The sequence below is a fragment of the Polistes canadensis genome, unplaced genomic scaffold (assembly GCF_001313835.1).
Source record: "Polistes canadensis isolate GaletaPanama2010 unplaced genomic scaffold, ASM131383v1 scaffold_121, whole genome shotgun sequence".
Lineage (NCBI taxonomy): Eukaryota > Metazoa > Arthropoda > Insecta > Hymenoptera > Vespidae > Polistes > Polistes canadensis.
In genome coordinates this window covers 122747-137421 of record NW_014569668.1, presented here as the reverse complement: position 1 = coordinate 137421, position 14675 = coordinate 122747, and the positions used below count along the sequence as shown (strand labels likewise).

General features: G+C 26.8%; 2 protein-coding genes across 5 annotated transcripts in view; one reads left to right on the top strand and one right to left on the bottom strand.

The window, feature by feature from the left end:
• LOC106787971 overlaps positions 1-1940 on the bottom strand; it is a 40106-nt gene extending 38166 nt beyond the window's left edge. For both annotated transcript variants that reach the window (XM_014750785.1, XM_014750786.1), the window contains exon 1: positions 1296-1940. In XM_014750785.1, coding sequence (XP_014606271.1) covers positions 1296-1487 — 192 coding nt within the window. In that variant the 5' untranslated portion in view covers positions 1488-1940. The remainder of the gene's footprint in view (positions 1-1295) is intronic.
• Positions 1941-2945: 1005 nt separating this feature from the next.
• Positions 2946-14306, top strand: LOC106788006 (centromere-associated protein E-like). Of its 3 annotated transcripts, none has more exons than XM_014750874.1 (31): positions 2946-3363; positions 3553-3735; positions 3797-3993; positions 4065-4110; positions 4382-4422; positions 4535-4706; positions 6536-6586; positions 6658-6696; positions 6808-6930; positions 8339-8434; positions 8941-9030; positions 9111-9239; positions 9489-9506; positions 9584-9634; positions 9777-9914; positions 10305-10400; positions 10485-10625; positions 10722-10832; positions 10936-11031; positions 11103-11237; positions 11319-11363; positions 11475-11558; positions 11650-11742; positions 11852-12010; positions 12121-12216; positions 12647-12706; positions 12789-12878; positions 13020-13166; positions 13286-13381; positions 13833-13895; positions 14009-14306. In XM_014750874.1, the coding sequence occupies exons 1-31, from the start codon at positions 3154-3156 to the stop codon at positions 14168-14170; spliced, it is 3258 nt and encodes a 1085-aa protein (XP_014606360.1). In that variant the 5' UTR covers positions 2946-3153; the 3' UTR covers positions 14171-14306. The 3 variants fall into 3 exon arrangements, with proteins under 3 accessions (XP_014606360.1, XP_014606361.1, XP_014606362.1); XM_014750875.1 differs by having other exon boundaries at positions 13858-13895; positions 14009-14299; XM_014750876.1 differs by lacking the exons at positions 12647-12706; positions 12789-12878; positions 13020-13166; ... (1 more) ...; positions 13833-13895; positions 14009-14306 and adding an exon at positions 12427-12634.
• Positions 14307-14675: the final 369 nt, after the last annotated feature.

Below are 14675 nucleotides of genomic sequence, written 5' to 3'. Positions count from 1 at the left end.
CCTTTAGAACTTTTCTTGAACTTTATACGTAACTGTCCGCAACACTGTTTCTCTCCTTCGTTTAAATCTGTCAACCGTACCGTTGAATCTACACTATACAATATAATACAAATGTAAAATGCAACACCGATACAATGATATTCCTTAAGCTATACATTATACATTGTGTATAATCAATGATGCACGTTAATGCAAGTTTAAGTGCCATTAAATATTGCCAACACGATTACAAAAAACAAGATATTCATGTATTATAATGATCGGGTTATTTCCCTAATTTCTTAATTGGCTAATAATTTTAAATAATGTGATATCTCATTGAGATAATATACGCATTATAAGAGTACTATCTTATCAAATGAGTTTAAACAAGATTTTTACATAATACAGCGACTAATTATATTCCAAGCTTTACACATTTCCGATTGTTTAAGAATAATATTTGCGACGACTAAACTCCGGTACGAGTCGTCACCTTTCTTCAAAGATGACGTAAGAACATCGGTGAAAGCTCTCTGCATGACTTCAATATCACCGAGAAACCGGTCTGTAAAACTCAATCGATACGTATGTCCTGTTGTCTCTAGTTTTCTATAAACGTAACTTTAACATAACATTAACTGCTATTTTCAACTATTTTATTTTCAAGGAATCACGTAATTTACTTCAATTATATACAAATACTTATGTTTCGTATATAATTTTTATACCCGTTACCCAGATTTTTCTCCAATAATCATAATTATATTATTTATCTAAATAAAAATAATACGCTACGAGAGAGAGAGATATATATATAAGCCTATACGTCCGAAATAAATAATTCTAATTAAAATAGAAATTATAGATCGCTAAAATTTCTACGTAAAGATGGCGGACGGTCATTGCGACAAATCCATACCAGCTGATATTACAAAACCAGAGTTTCGTTTATAAATTTTTACTTTATATAAAGAACAAGTATATAAATCGATATTCGTGCATATTTATTATAATGTTTCATAAAATTGAATATAATACATGATTATATACACGTACGATAAGAAAGATGTTTACGAATAACGAAAGTACTGTAAACAAATTGATTTCACATGCAATTGCGAGGATATATTTGACGATCATAATTAGATTTATTTATTCCTCAATCGATAAACTAGAGATGTTTTTTTCGTTATAAATAAAAAAAAAAACAATGCGAAAGAATAGCAAAGTCACGTGACCCCTTTTTTCTTAGTGTTCACTAGCGAATAAAATACATCTCGAGAGAATTATAAATAAGAGATATAAAAACTTACCGTGAGTTGTGTTTTATCCGGCGCGATCGCAGTGATCTCGATTGATCTAAGTTCGGGAGGATTTGTCCTGTTAAGAATGGCAGCCGGCATTTTTGCAACCAATGAGAGTCTTCTCGTTAAACGTCTTCCCAATTCTGCACGTCTACGCATTCTTACGCGTGATCCGGTCCCTTTGTAACTGCCAAATTCCATTCTCGTTTAAATTGGTATCTCTTATCTTCTCATCAAAAATGCTCCTAAAAGATCATCATCATCCTATTGAATTCTTTGTAGAAGAAGAAGACACGAATCCTCGTTCGTTTCTCTCGACGCATCCATCCATCTCGAGTAACGAGCAAAACACATTACACCTCACACAACAACCCCTCCCTCCCCGCCCCACTAATTTTACTTATATTTATTTTTCGTCGTCGTTCAAAAAAATCATCGAAGAAGATACGAAATAAATACTGCACGCTGTTTGTTCACGATTAACCGCTCTAAAGTGTATTATGTATATATATAATATATATATAAGAATCGAGAGAACATGCGCGCGCAGCAGCAAACTCGCGCTCTCCTCGTGCGCAATCGCAGTAAGAGATGGAATAAAAGATGAACAAAAAATAATGCTAACCCACTCGAGAGACCCACGTTCGCTTTGCCTGGCGCGCTTCGACTGAAATTCAATCGCGACCAACTTCCAACCACGTTACTCTCTCCTCTCTCTCCCTCTCTCTTTCTCTCTCTTTCTCTCTCGCGCGCGTTATTCTTTTTTAAACAACAATTACACGCGAAACTCATTTCTTTAATAAAAATAAATTAACAAATTTTTTATTATTCCTTAAGATTTTCAAAACTTCTCTTTCAATATATCCATTATATTATATATTCCTTTACGTAACGAATTTCGTCAAATATCTATCAATATATATATATATATATATATACATGTGATTAATATTATATGGAGATAATTTTTTATTAGACAAATGTTTTTCTAAAAATATTGAATCATCAAGTAGAAAAGGAAGTTTACTTATACTATTATCAGGTTAATCGAGATAAAAAATTTCACACTAAGGGCTAAACATAACCTCTTTTTTTATTGCTTTTTTAGTTTCTCTTGTTTTATGTAAAACACAAACAAGATTTATTTAATTCATGATCTTATAGTAATTGTTATATATATTAAAAACTCTTCGATAAACAATTAACAATGCTTCTAAACAACATTTCAATCATATTCTCTTTAGAAATTAAATGGTTCATTACGTTATGTACTCACAATTAATTATAAAAAAGTAACACATTTGCGCTATCTGATGTTAATGAAATGAAATTATAAATTGGTTTTATCGGTCGTTGATATATTCTCTACTTTACCATAGGAATCAGCAAAATTATTTTATTATTTAAAATAATTAATTTATTCATTTTTATTATTACCAAAAATAACGCTATTTGTAATATAAAAACATAACGTATAAATGTTTTCTTTTAAATTCAATATGTGATCTATTACAATATATTATTTTTGTATCAAAGATTTCTGCTTTAACTACCATCAAGATTGTTTGATACAATTTCCCCCGTAAGAGGTCAATAACATTTAAAAGCGATTTAAAAAAAAAATATATTCTTACAGCGTATTATATATATATACTACTTATTACCTGCAATTACCTACACTTAAAAGTTTTCCTTGGCATCCGTTGTTTGTTCGCGCCATATATAAAAAATGGCGATTTAATTTGTTGTTATTCACAGCATCAGAATTATTACCATTATCTCCCACCTCTGGGTATAAGAAGATCTTAACTCTAAGTATATTGAGGTGTTAATAATTCTATTTAATGTACAATTTGCCAATTGTGCCATGTATACGGTCAGTACCATTGTTCAAGATTCTACGAACCTCTCTGTCTTGCCAATTCATGAGCAAATTTGCAAAGCAATTGATAAAAATACTGGAGAAACTTGCGGCGAAACAGAAAGCTTACAGATTCTCAATGAATTCCGTAAATTGTATGAAGCTCGTATTGAAAAGGTCGATTCGGAATCAGCTAATGAATTCGATCGTCTATCGGTGAGTTTAATTATTATTTAATTTATGCTTTTATTTTTTTTTCAGTATAAAATTGTTTATATCGTTCATTATTCCAATTTTTATTTCCATACTAAATTGAAATTAAACTCTTAGTATAATTTAAAATATAGATGAACAAAATAATACTCTTAATTTTATGGAAAGTAATAAGAAAATAAATAATTTTAGATGAAAATGAAAATTATGACAGAATGGATTAAGGACTTAGGAGAACAGAATATTATGTTAGTTAATACTGTACAAGATCTGGAACAAACTGCTAGTGACAGAGTCAAAATATTAGAAGAAAAATTGAAACAGTCGTCTAAAGTTGTTTCGGATAAAATTTTGTTATCAAATCAATCAGAGGAGGTAATTTACTATACATTTATATATTATCTTGTAAAATATAAAAATATTAATATTATTTCAGAGATTAAATGTACTCTCAAATCGCATCAAAGAACTAGAAGATGATGAAAAGTACCTTCATCAAAGTATTGAATTTCTATGGATTGATATCAAAGGATTATTAGAATTGCTTAAAAGAGCTCAAAAAAATAATTGTTGGAGTCTTGATGGTATAAAATTCTGTTATATTAATCCTAGTGATATTCCTACTCCTCTTGAGTAAGTATAAATAAGGAACAATGACTTACTATTATAGGCTTTTTTCTTATTATTTTAATTGTTTATTACAGCTGTGTATGCGCCCAACTAAATGCAGATGACACTATAAATTCAAAGGTATATTTAAATTAAAGCATAATTTTTTACAACGACTCTTATTTATTCATCAGTAATAATTAAATAATCAGTAATCATAAATTATTGTATAATAAGCATTCTTGTATCTAGTAATTGGTATTAATTCATAGTTAAAATAGATTATTTTTAATGCAAACATTAAAGCCTTATTTAGTTTCGATATAGAAAAGAATGTTTATTATGTAACTATATACATTTTTGTTCGAAATAGAAACAAATGGAAATTGAGTAAATTATATTTTTTAAATAGCAAGCTGCAGAACAAGAAACTGATGATACAAATATTGATATGTAAGTATATATAATTAATGAATTAAATGAAAAGTTTTAATTTCCTTTTTAACTAATTGTAAGTTAAAATCATATAAATAAATGCATTATATATATTGATTATATCTTGCAGGTATCAAATTAAATTTGAAGAAAATGCTGAGATTTATAAGAAATTACCGAAGGAAGAAACTGTAACAACATACGTTTCTGATTCCCAGTATCTTATTAATGAGGTAATATCAAAATCTCAGCAAGCAAATCATATTGTTGGATCATCATCAGTTCCTACAAATTCCGATAATGTAAGTTTCTTTTTAACCCATGATATAGAAAGATTAATTGGGGTAATTATTGAGACAGCAATAATATAGGCATTTCTTTTCATATACATCATGTATAAAATATTATTTTTACATATTTGAAGGAATTTACATATATAGTCCATATAAATTTATTTTGTAGTTATAGTTTGTTAATAATTTTATAGGCAATCATGTTGAAATAGAAATTAAAATATAATATATTAAAACACAATATAGTGGTACTTTGTTTAACGATGATAAGGATTATCGTTGTTAATCAAAACCATCATTATCTGAGACTGTTGTTTATCAACGCCACACACACACACACACACACATTGTATATTAAAAGGATTAGATATATAAAAATTAACTAATGCTATAAAACTTAATACTTTTAGTACATTTGTATTATTTCTACATATTTTTGATAAAAAAAAAATAGTTTTATAACTTTTATTACTGTTCAGACAATCTTAATCGATGACATAGTGGAAAGTAAATATGTTGATAATGGTCTAGAAGTTAAAAAACTTCAAAAGCATTTACAAGATACTGAGTCAAATATAACAAATATGACGCATTTGCACTCTCAGTTGAAAAGAAAAGATAAAGAGATTGAGGAAATAAAATGCCAAATAAATTGTCTGAAAAAGGTTTGTTATATTTACTTTTCCATGTGCTCTTTTGAATTTTATCATTATATCATTTATGTATGCTATTGCTAGGAATTTATGGAGACACATGAAGCATTATTCATAGAAATAACAAAAAAAGATAAGTTAATAACATCGTTGAACCAAGAAATTGCAAAATTAAAAGAACAATATAATTATGCTGTCGATTTTAAAGATGATATTATTAAAAAAATGAGAAAGGAATTCATAAAATTGAAGGTACACTTCCAGTCTATATTTTATTTTGGGCATTTTATCTTACAATCCTTTGTTTTAGTTTGCGTGTTCTTGTGTATCGAATTACCCTCAACAATTCAATGTTAATGGTAATATAAAATTCTCAAATATTTTATGCAATGAATTTATGATACCATGTCACTTATATAAGGTTGTCAAATGCAAAGATCATGCATCTTTTCAATTGAATAATTTCGATACTTTAGTACACCACAAAGAAACTACTGAGAATATACCCATTATTAACTCACAGTCACAGAATACTATAACAACTAATCTAGATAATTTTTCTAAGCAAAACATTTACAAAGCGAAAATTGATAAAAATAACAAACGGCGAAATATTGACAAAAATATTACGAAATCCACTAGAAATTTATCACCAGCTTGTAAAGATACTATCATACAACACAATTGAAAAACCAATAATTTACGTAATGCCTAAATCATGAGCATTTTTAACAAGTAACTAATGGTATTCATGTTGAGCAAATGATGAAATAATAATTTTATTTTATTTATCTGAGAATAGAAAAAATAGATTATATATTGAAATAATGTATACAGTGAGAAGTAATAATATATGTTGTGGTAGAAATAAGTATACATGAAGCATCTGTATCTGTACAATAAAATGTATATCAATTTAAATGTTTAATAATCCTAAAATAGGTGTCTGTGTATATGAATTTAGAAGTTTTGCGTTATAAGAAAAAATCAATTATTTAAAATTTACAGTTAGAGCAGTTATGACTTTGACTCACTGTATATACAATTTTCAGCATGGTTGCCTTATTATTTATGATATAATTTTATCGCTCATTCTATATATATGTATCCATTATATATTTATCTATGCATACAAAGTATTTTTTGACGAAACAAAAGAAATCATTTCAATCTATATGATTTCAGAATATTTTCTCTCCACTGAAAGATCAAATCGATGCTGATACTTATCTATTGGTGAGTAACAGTATGTTGCATTGAAAATAAGATTTTTATCTTTATATCATACAATAATAATGTTTTTATAGGATAAAGATCTTTTGAGTAATCCAACTAATTCATATCAGGTATATACTATATTATTTTGTCTAATTAAATTTTATAAAATTTATATACATACTTTTTATATGTTTGTATTATTAATAATATTCATAAAACATGCAGAACTTTATTTTTAGCAAATGTTTATATCTTGCTTTTCCAAAACAAACTTGTTATTACAAAGAGAAGAAGAACAACTTGATGATTTGAAGTCAGAGTTAAAGAAAATCATATTACGCTTAAATCAGACAAATGTTGAGGTAAGTTTATAACTAATCAAAATATTGGGTTGGCAACTAAATAATTGCCGATTTGTTCAATGAAATGAAAGAGTTTTTTTTTTACTTGGAATGAACTTTAATCTATGATGTATTTTCCATATTGTTCGATAACCTTTGCCATCTATCTGACAACTTGAAAATTCCACGCTCGTAGATATTCTGATCCTTTTCGGCCAAAAATTGATTTAAGTAAGATTTTACAGCGTCATCATCATTGAAAGTTTTATCACGAAAGGAGTTATCCAGGAATCGAAATAAGTGGTAATCCGATAGCGCGAAATCAATGCTATATGATGGGTGTAGCATCAATTCCCAACCAATATCCATCAATTTTTTCCGAGTGGCCAAAGACGTGTGCGGCCTAGCATTGTCCTGATGGAAAATGACACCTTTACGATTGACCAATTCTAGTCGCTTTTCCTTGACCGCTGCATTCAATTTGTCCAGTTTCCGACAGTAGACCTTCGAATTAATGGTTTGGTTCCTTGAAAGCAGCTCAAAATACACCGGATTTTTTTAATCCCACCAAATTGACAGCAAAATCTTCTTTTGTTGGATATTTGCCTTTGAAGTGGTTTGCGATGACTCTTTAGGCATGCACCACGATCGTTTTCGATTGACATTGTTGTACACAATCCACTTTCCATCTCCAGTGATGATTCGTTTTAAAAACGGATCGAATTCATTGCGTTTAAGCAATAAATCGCAAGCATTGATGCGCTTTGTCAGATGAACCCTTTTCAAATCGTGCGGAACCAAAATATCTAGCTTCTTAACAAGCCCGACAGGTTTGAAATGCTTCTCAATAGCTGTATGTAAAACATTTAACTTTCCTGCAATCTCTTGTGTAGTTACATGACGATCCGCTTCGATAATGGTTTTAATTCCATCCTCATTAAGCTCAACTGTTCGACCTGAACGTTGGTCATCTTTAAGAGAAAAATCTCCAGAACGGAATTTTTCAAACTAATTTCGGCATTGCCTTTCTTTAAGGGCTTCATCACCATATACATCACCATATACACCAGCGTTCTTTTCTTTACGGAAATAATAAAGCAAAATATGGCAAAAATGTTCGTTTTTGCACTCCATATTAATATTGAGGTAAAAAAAATCTTTAAGAAAATATCTACGCAATGAACTTCTAAAGCTAGGTAAGGATGAGAGCTAACATATATAAGAAGAAGAAGATCATAACATTTAAGAATATCATAAAAATGGGAGTGAGAGACGTCTATAAATGAAATCGGCAATTACTTAGTTGCCAACCCAATATTTCTAAGTATACATCAATTTAATGATCCATAAAATTGCTTTTATTAATTCAATATGTTCAATTATTTATCAGTATAATATTATAATTTAATGAGATAATATATATTTACAGACATGTGTGTGTGAGAACAATTTTACGACTGCTTATAAAAAGATACAGAATATTAAAAAAATTCTAAATATTTTAAAAACTTCGAAAGATGATAAAGTAAGTTAATGCATTTAAACTTTCATTATTATATAAAGTGTAAAGTTAGATTATTTTTTTAAAATAACATGCATAAAAGCATTTATATATAAATATTACAATAATATTTAAATTATAAATCTTGAATTAAAACTAAACAAGTAAATAAATGTTCATGTCTATATCTGATTATGAAATATTATTATCTTACACTTATAATTAATAAACATTTTTCAGTATTTCTAATATTGTAGAGTGATAAAGAGAAGAGTTCGTGTGTTTTATAAGGAATCCATTAATTATAAAAGCAAAATTAATTAATATCATAAATGCTTAACTATATAATACTAAGTAATGCAGTGCTTTTGTAACGATTTACAATTGAATAAATATAATAAACACAATAATGCATTGATTCTTTTTCAAGGAAAAATGTTTATTGACTTTTAATTTTGTAAATTAATTCCATTGTAAGTTCCATTGAAAATAAATAACAATTTGGATCATAGGAAGTATATTTTTTACAGTCACAAACTGAAGAAACCATACAACATTCTATAGCAAATATTGATGTCCAATTAAAATACGTGCAGGATGCATTGCAAAATGAAGAGCTTGTATGTATTATATTTTAATAACTTTAAATAACAAATTTTAATTATTTTTTAATGAGAATTTTCAATACTTTTTATTCCAGAAGCATGATACAGATAAAAGTGTGGATACATGGATGCATGATACAACAGAGAAATTAATAAAGAATATTGAAAATATTTTCATAATATGTAAAGAAAAAAAAAAAGCAATTGAGTTTATAGAATATGCTGTACGTATAGCTTTGTATACAATATAAATTTTAACTCTTTGCATTTGAGGCCTTTTTCGCTTGGCCGAATCGGCAACTCGAGATTTTCCGTATGACGTACTACGATGACGTATTAAGATTGTTGTTTTCCATTCATGTATTGTTAACCGAGAGTAACCTCTCGAATGCAAAGGTTTAATATAGTATGCACAGTCAATTGCATGCTAGCAAAGAAAACTTATATAATTACATTATATTTTTGTATTTCAGACAAATAAACAAAATGAGGTACAAATATTAAATATCTATAATGTTTTAAATGTTAAATATATAGTGAATATACATTGATTATTTTATTTTTATAGATACAAAGTAGAACGAATAATTGTATCACAGAAATGTCAAAGGATACTATTGTAAGTATTTTATAATTTTATCTATAATTATTAAACTATATATATTGTTTTTATTCAACTTTGATATCTTTTGTATTATACATTTATTTTATTGTTTTTCTTATATTATTTATTATTATTTTTTGTTAATTTTTTTTCATAGCAAAATCCAATTACTACTCAACAATTTAAATTAATGGAGGAATATCGTGTATGTACTGTTGAAGCTCAAGCGGCAACAGAAGATATTCGTGAAGAAATTAGTACCATTCTTTCTTCATTCACTGCTCAGCATCAAAAAGTATATCCTTATATTAATTGTATAAAATTGTTAGTAGAGACGTACCCTCCAATTGGTCTTCCTCAATCATGATAGAAATTGATGTACATATTAGTATTACACTTTAGATAATCATGATACAAAATCTCATCCTAACTCTCAAAATAATTTAAATTTTCTGTGTACGATATGTACCGACTTGTAAGAACATTTTGACAGATGAGAAATATTGCCGATCACATATGTGATAAAAAAAAAAGTAAATGACTAAATAAAGAGTAGTACTATTATATACATCAATTTTTATCGCAATTGAGGAGAACCAGTTAATGATTCTCCTTATTAGTTTCACCTATAAATTGTAAAAGTATTGCAAAATATAATAATTTATTTCATTTGTAATATTCTTAGTACACTGAATTAAAAAAAATGATCAGAGAGACTCAAGAACAATTATTAAAATTGCGAGAAACAGTATTAAAAACTATTAATACATTGGAATTACAAGTAAGATCAAATTGTCTATACATTATATTACATTAAAAGATAATATATGTTCTTTATAACCATACTTTTTGATTTATTGTATAGGAAATAGAAAGACCAAGACATATTGAACGAATTGCAATCGAGCAAGGAAAACTAAAAAATGTACAAAATGAATTTATTCGTGCCCAATCTGAATTAATTAATTATGTAAATAATATACAAGAAAAAATTAAAGAATCAAGGGTACAATATTTTTAATATATATAATAAATTGTTCTCTATTTTTTAACATTATACTTTTATTAATATTCTTTTTCATTTTTCACGTTGATTTGTTAGGATAAAAATCTACCTGAATGCATAGAAATGTACACATGCAATGATTTATTAAACTTTATGCTTGATAAAGTCGAACTTGTATATAATCATGTTCAAGCACTCCAAAATCAGGTAAACATTATTTCAATTTAGTAAATAAAAATTGTTGCTGAATCAAAATGAATTAAATATTCAATGCTCTATATTTATGTTTTATACATACATATTTTTCTAGAATTGTTTTCTTACATCAAATTCAATAGAATTAAAAGAACAACTTTGCTGTACAGCGTGTTCCTTCCAAGATTTGCAGAAACGTATGAGTGCAATTGTAAGAATTATTATTTTTGTAATCATTTATATATTTATTGCAATATTTGTTCTTCAATCAAATTATTTTAGTTAATACATAATGAAATGGATGAAACAATTCTTTGTGAAAAAGAAAAAAAATTAGGAAGACTTGAAGCAGAAATTGATAATGCACATACAAAGATGCAAGATACTTTGGAAACTTTCTGGAATACGATAGAACAGGTTTCAAATACATTGTTTTTATGCAATAGTAACAATAATAATGAAGTATTACAATAATAAAATACTACAACATTCTTTTAGGAAGATTTTATGGATCATTCAGCGGATTTACAAAGTCAAAGTCAGGTAGTACATAATTTATACATTTTAGTATCAATTAATTAATTATTACTTTCAGTTTAACTTTTGTAAAAGGACACTTTTTCTCGCAATTAATATCTATAATGTAAATTCTAGCCAATTAATGAATTATTAAAAGCAAAGGAAGATATACATAAATTAAGAACGGAATATGATGATTACAAGCAAAAAATGTTACGGGTATGAAAATATATGTATATATTTTTACGTTTTTTTATCGTGTTAAAAATAAAATGCATGTGCAATGAAATTCTGATTTTTTAATTTACAGAAGGCATGTCAAGCAAAATCTGATGATAACATAAATCAATGGAAATGTCGCATAATAGACTTGGAGGAACAGCTTCGCATTTTAAATCATGAGGTGATGAATTTAACATTTTCTTAATTATTTTTAATGCTGAATGTTATACTGTGTTATATTAGCATATTTTATTACTGATTTTTACATTTATTATTTGTTATATATTCAGACTAAATGTAAACAAGAAGCCAATCACATTCTGAAAAATAGTCTTGAGTCAATGGAGAAAGAATTATCTTCTGTAAGAATGGAAGCAGAAAATTATAGACGCTCCCATTCTGTTGATAGTATAGAGTACAAAAAAAAAATTTTAGAATTAGAAAATATAGTAAGTAATAAATTTAGTTTCTTTTTCTTAATATAATAACATATATTATAAAAAAAAATTACTTAAAAAACAGTAATGTAATAAAAATTTGATATTTTATATACTTTCAGGTCAAAATACAAAAGGAAGTAGAATCAAAATTAAGACAAAGTTTAGATAACAGTGAAACAGAGCTTCAAAAGTCAAGAAAACTTTTGGAACCTTTTGTAAGAAGCATATATTAACATCTTATTTGTTCTTCTTGAAATTGCATGTTGGAATATCACAGTCAGTTTTGATAATAGTATGGTTTGAAAAAAAATGTATTCAAAGCAGCCAATATGACGTAAAAGAAAACTTTTAGATTGCATGGAACTTGATTTCCTCTTATATACAAAATTATTTAAACGAATATTATTTTTGAGAATTTTTTATAGGAATATAGTAAATGCAAGGCAAAATTCATTTTGTGATGACTTATAATGGAAAAATTTATGAATCTTGTTGAAAGTGTGTATAGTAAGGGTCTGTAAACGAATTTTATCTTGCACTTCCCATAAAAAATGAAGTAGCATTACTTATTAAATGACTTACTCATATATAAATAATATATATACAAATAATGAGTATATATTGTTTTTTATTTAATAAAAAAAGCATATAGAATGTAGTCCAGAAGAATTATCTATGTGTTGTGGATACCAATTTAGGCAAGAGGTAATAACTTTTAACAATTATCAATTTATAACAGAAATAAGATACTTAATTGTCTGTAACTACAACTTTTTAATTTTTCCAGAATACAACCCAGCTTGTTAATATATTACAAGAAGCAGTACAATCTACAAAGAATGGTCTTCAAGATGTTGAATGCGAACTTAAACTGCTGGTATGTTTAAATCAAATGAATGTTTCCATTATTTCGTATTATTAGCACCACGTCTAAAATATTGAACCGTATTATTACATTTATATTTTAAAAAATATATTGTAAAAATACAAACAAATATTTAAAAGAAATAATTTGTAGGTGCGTGAAGGATCTGCTCAACCTTGTACCACAGTAACTTCGGTAATGACAATCATAGATAAATTAAGAAAATATGAAGGACAATTAAAAAAATGTTATGGAGACATCGAAAATCTTAGAAATACATTGTGTTCCAAAGATAAACTTGTAAGTATAAAATTGATATAATATAGTAATATATTAAAATCGATTGTTATAAATAACAATATGTTTCAAATTATACTGTAAATATATGTGAATATGTATGTGCATACATTTTGTTTCAGTTAGAAAATATGAACCAAGTAGTTATGATCCAAAATGATTCTATAGCAGTAACACAAAATGAACTTAAGAGTCTCTATAAAAAACAACAGGAAAAGGTAAGTCTTATAAAAAAATTGCATTTTTATAATTATGAAAAAACTCAAAAACATTATAAACGTTACACGCTTTTGTTATTTTATAAGTTATAGTTAAGATTAAAAATTTTGTTAGAAAAAAATAATTTTAAGAAATAATTTCATACACTAATTAAATTATATTGGATATGCATAAATATTTAAATACACTAACACTAGATAACATCTACAACGCAAATCTTTTCTCCAAATTTTTCGTTATACACTTCGTCAATTGAAATTAATTGTCATAAACTTTTTAACTCGCGGTATTCTGTCTTGCTTTTAAAATGTGATTATGAATATTGAACGAAGCACAAAGTAATATATTTTTATTTCCAAGAGTTATTAATGAAGGTATGTAAAAAATAAATTTCTTTATACTACATTATGTAGTACCAATTTTATTGGTTTTTTTTTCTTTTGTTTTCAGATTAATATGCAGGACTTTATTATAGCTCAATCTGAGAAGGAAAAAAAAGAATTATCGAAACAGGTTTGTACTCTATCAATTGTACTAATGCATACGTCTATGAATTATTTATATTTATGAAAATAATAATGTATTTATAAAGTTAATATTACATGCATCTCTTGTATCCTGTACAGAATGAACTTCAAGCACAGACAATTGGACATTTACAAAATGCTGTGGTTGAAGCCAAAAGATGTTTAGATAGTATGGGGCATAAAGCAGTAAGTGATATGAACGAACTGTGGAGTTCGATTTCGTCTTCAACATTCAGTCACGGGAATGTGCATGATGTTTAAATTGCTTTTATGAACATATTGAACAATGATTTGAAAGTATACTAAGAAGCATATAACTATGTATGTATGTACTAATGGTAATTATTATTGTAAATATTTTTCAAATATTATAATTAAAACGATAAATGAGATATTTCTAAATAGCCTTATTTTTTTTTGACACGATAATTTTTAAAAATTTTTCAATGCTATACTCAATACGAAAATATAAAACTTTTATTATCTCTTTCTGGAGATAGCAATGGTAATTAATTGTGAGTGCATAAGCGTGATGTGTTACAAAAAGTTTAAGTCAGTGTGGTATGATATTCGCGATGCATGTGGTATGTATTATTTTATTTAGAATATAACACTAAGTTAACAATGCGTTAACAAATATCATTACAATCTGCATAAAAGGTGTGTATTTATAAGATCTTCTAATCCAACAATTATATCCACTTTATTACTTCAAATAATATATATAAGTTCTTAAACGCTTATTAAATAAGTGTATGACATTTAA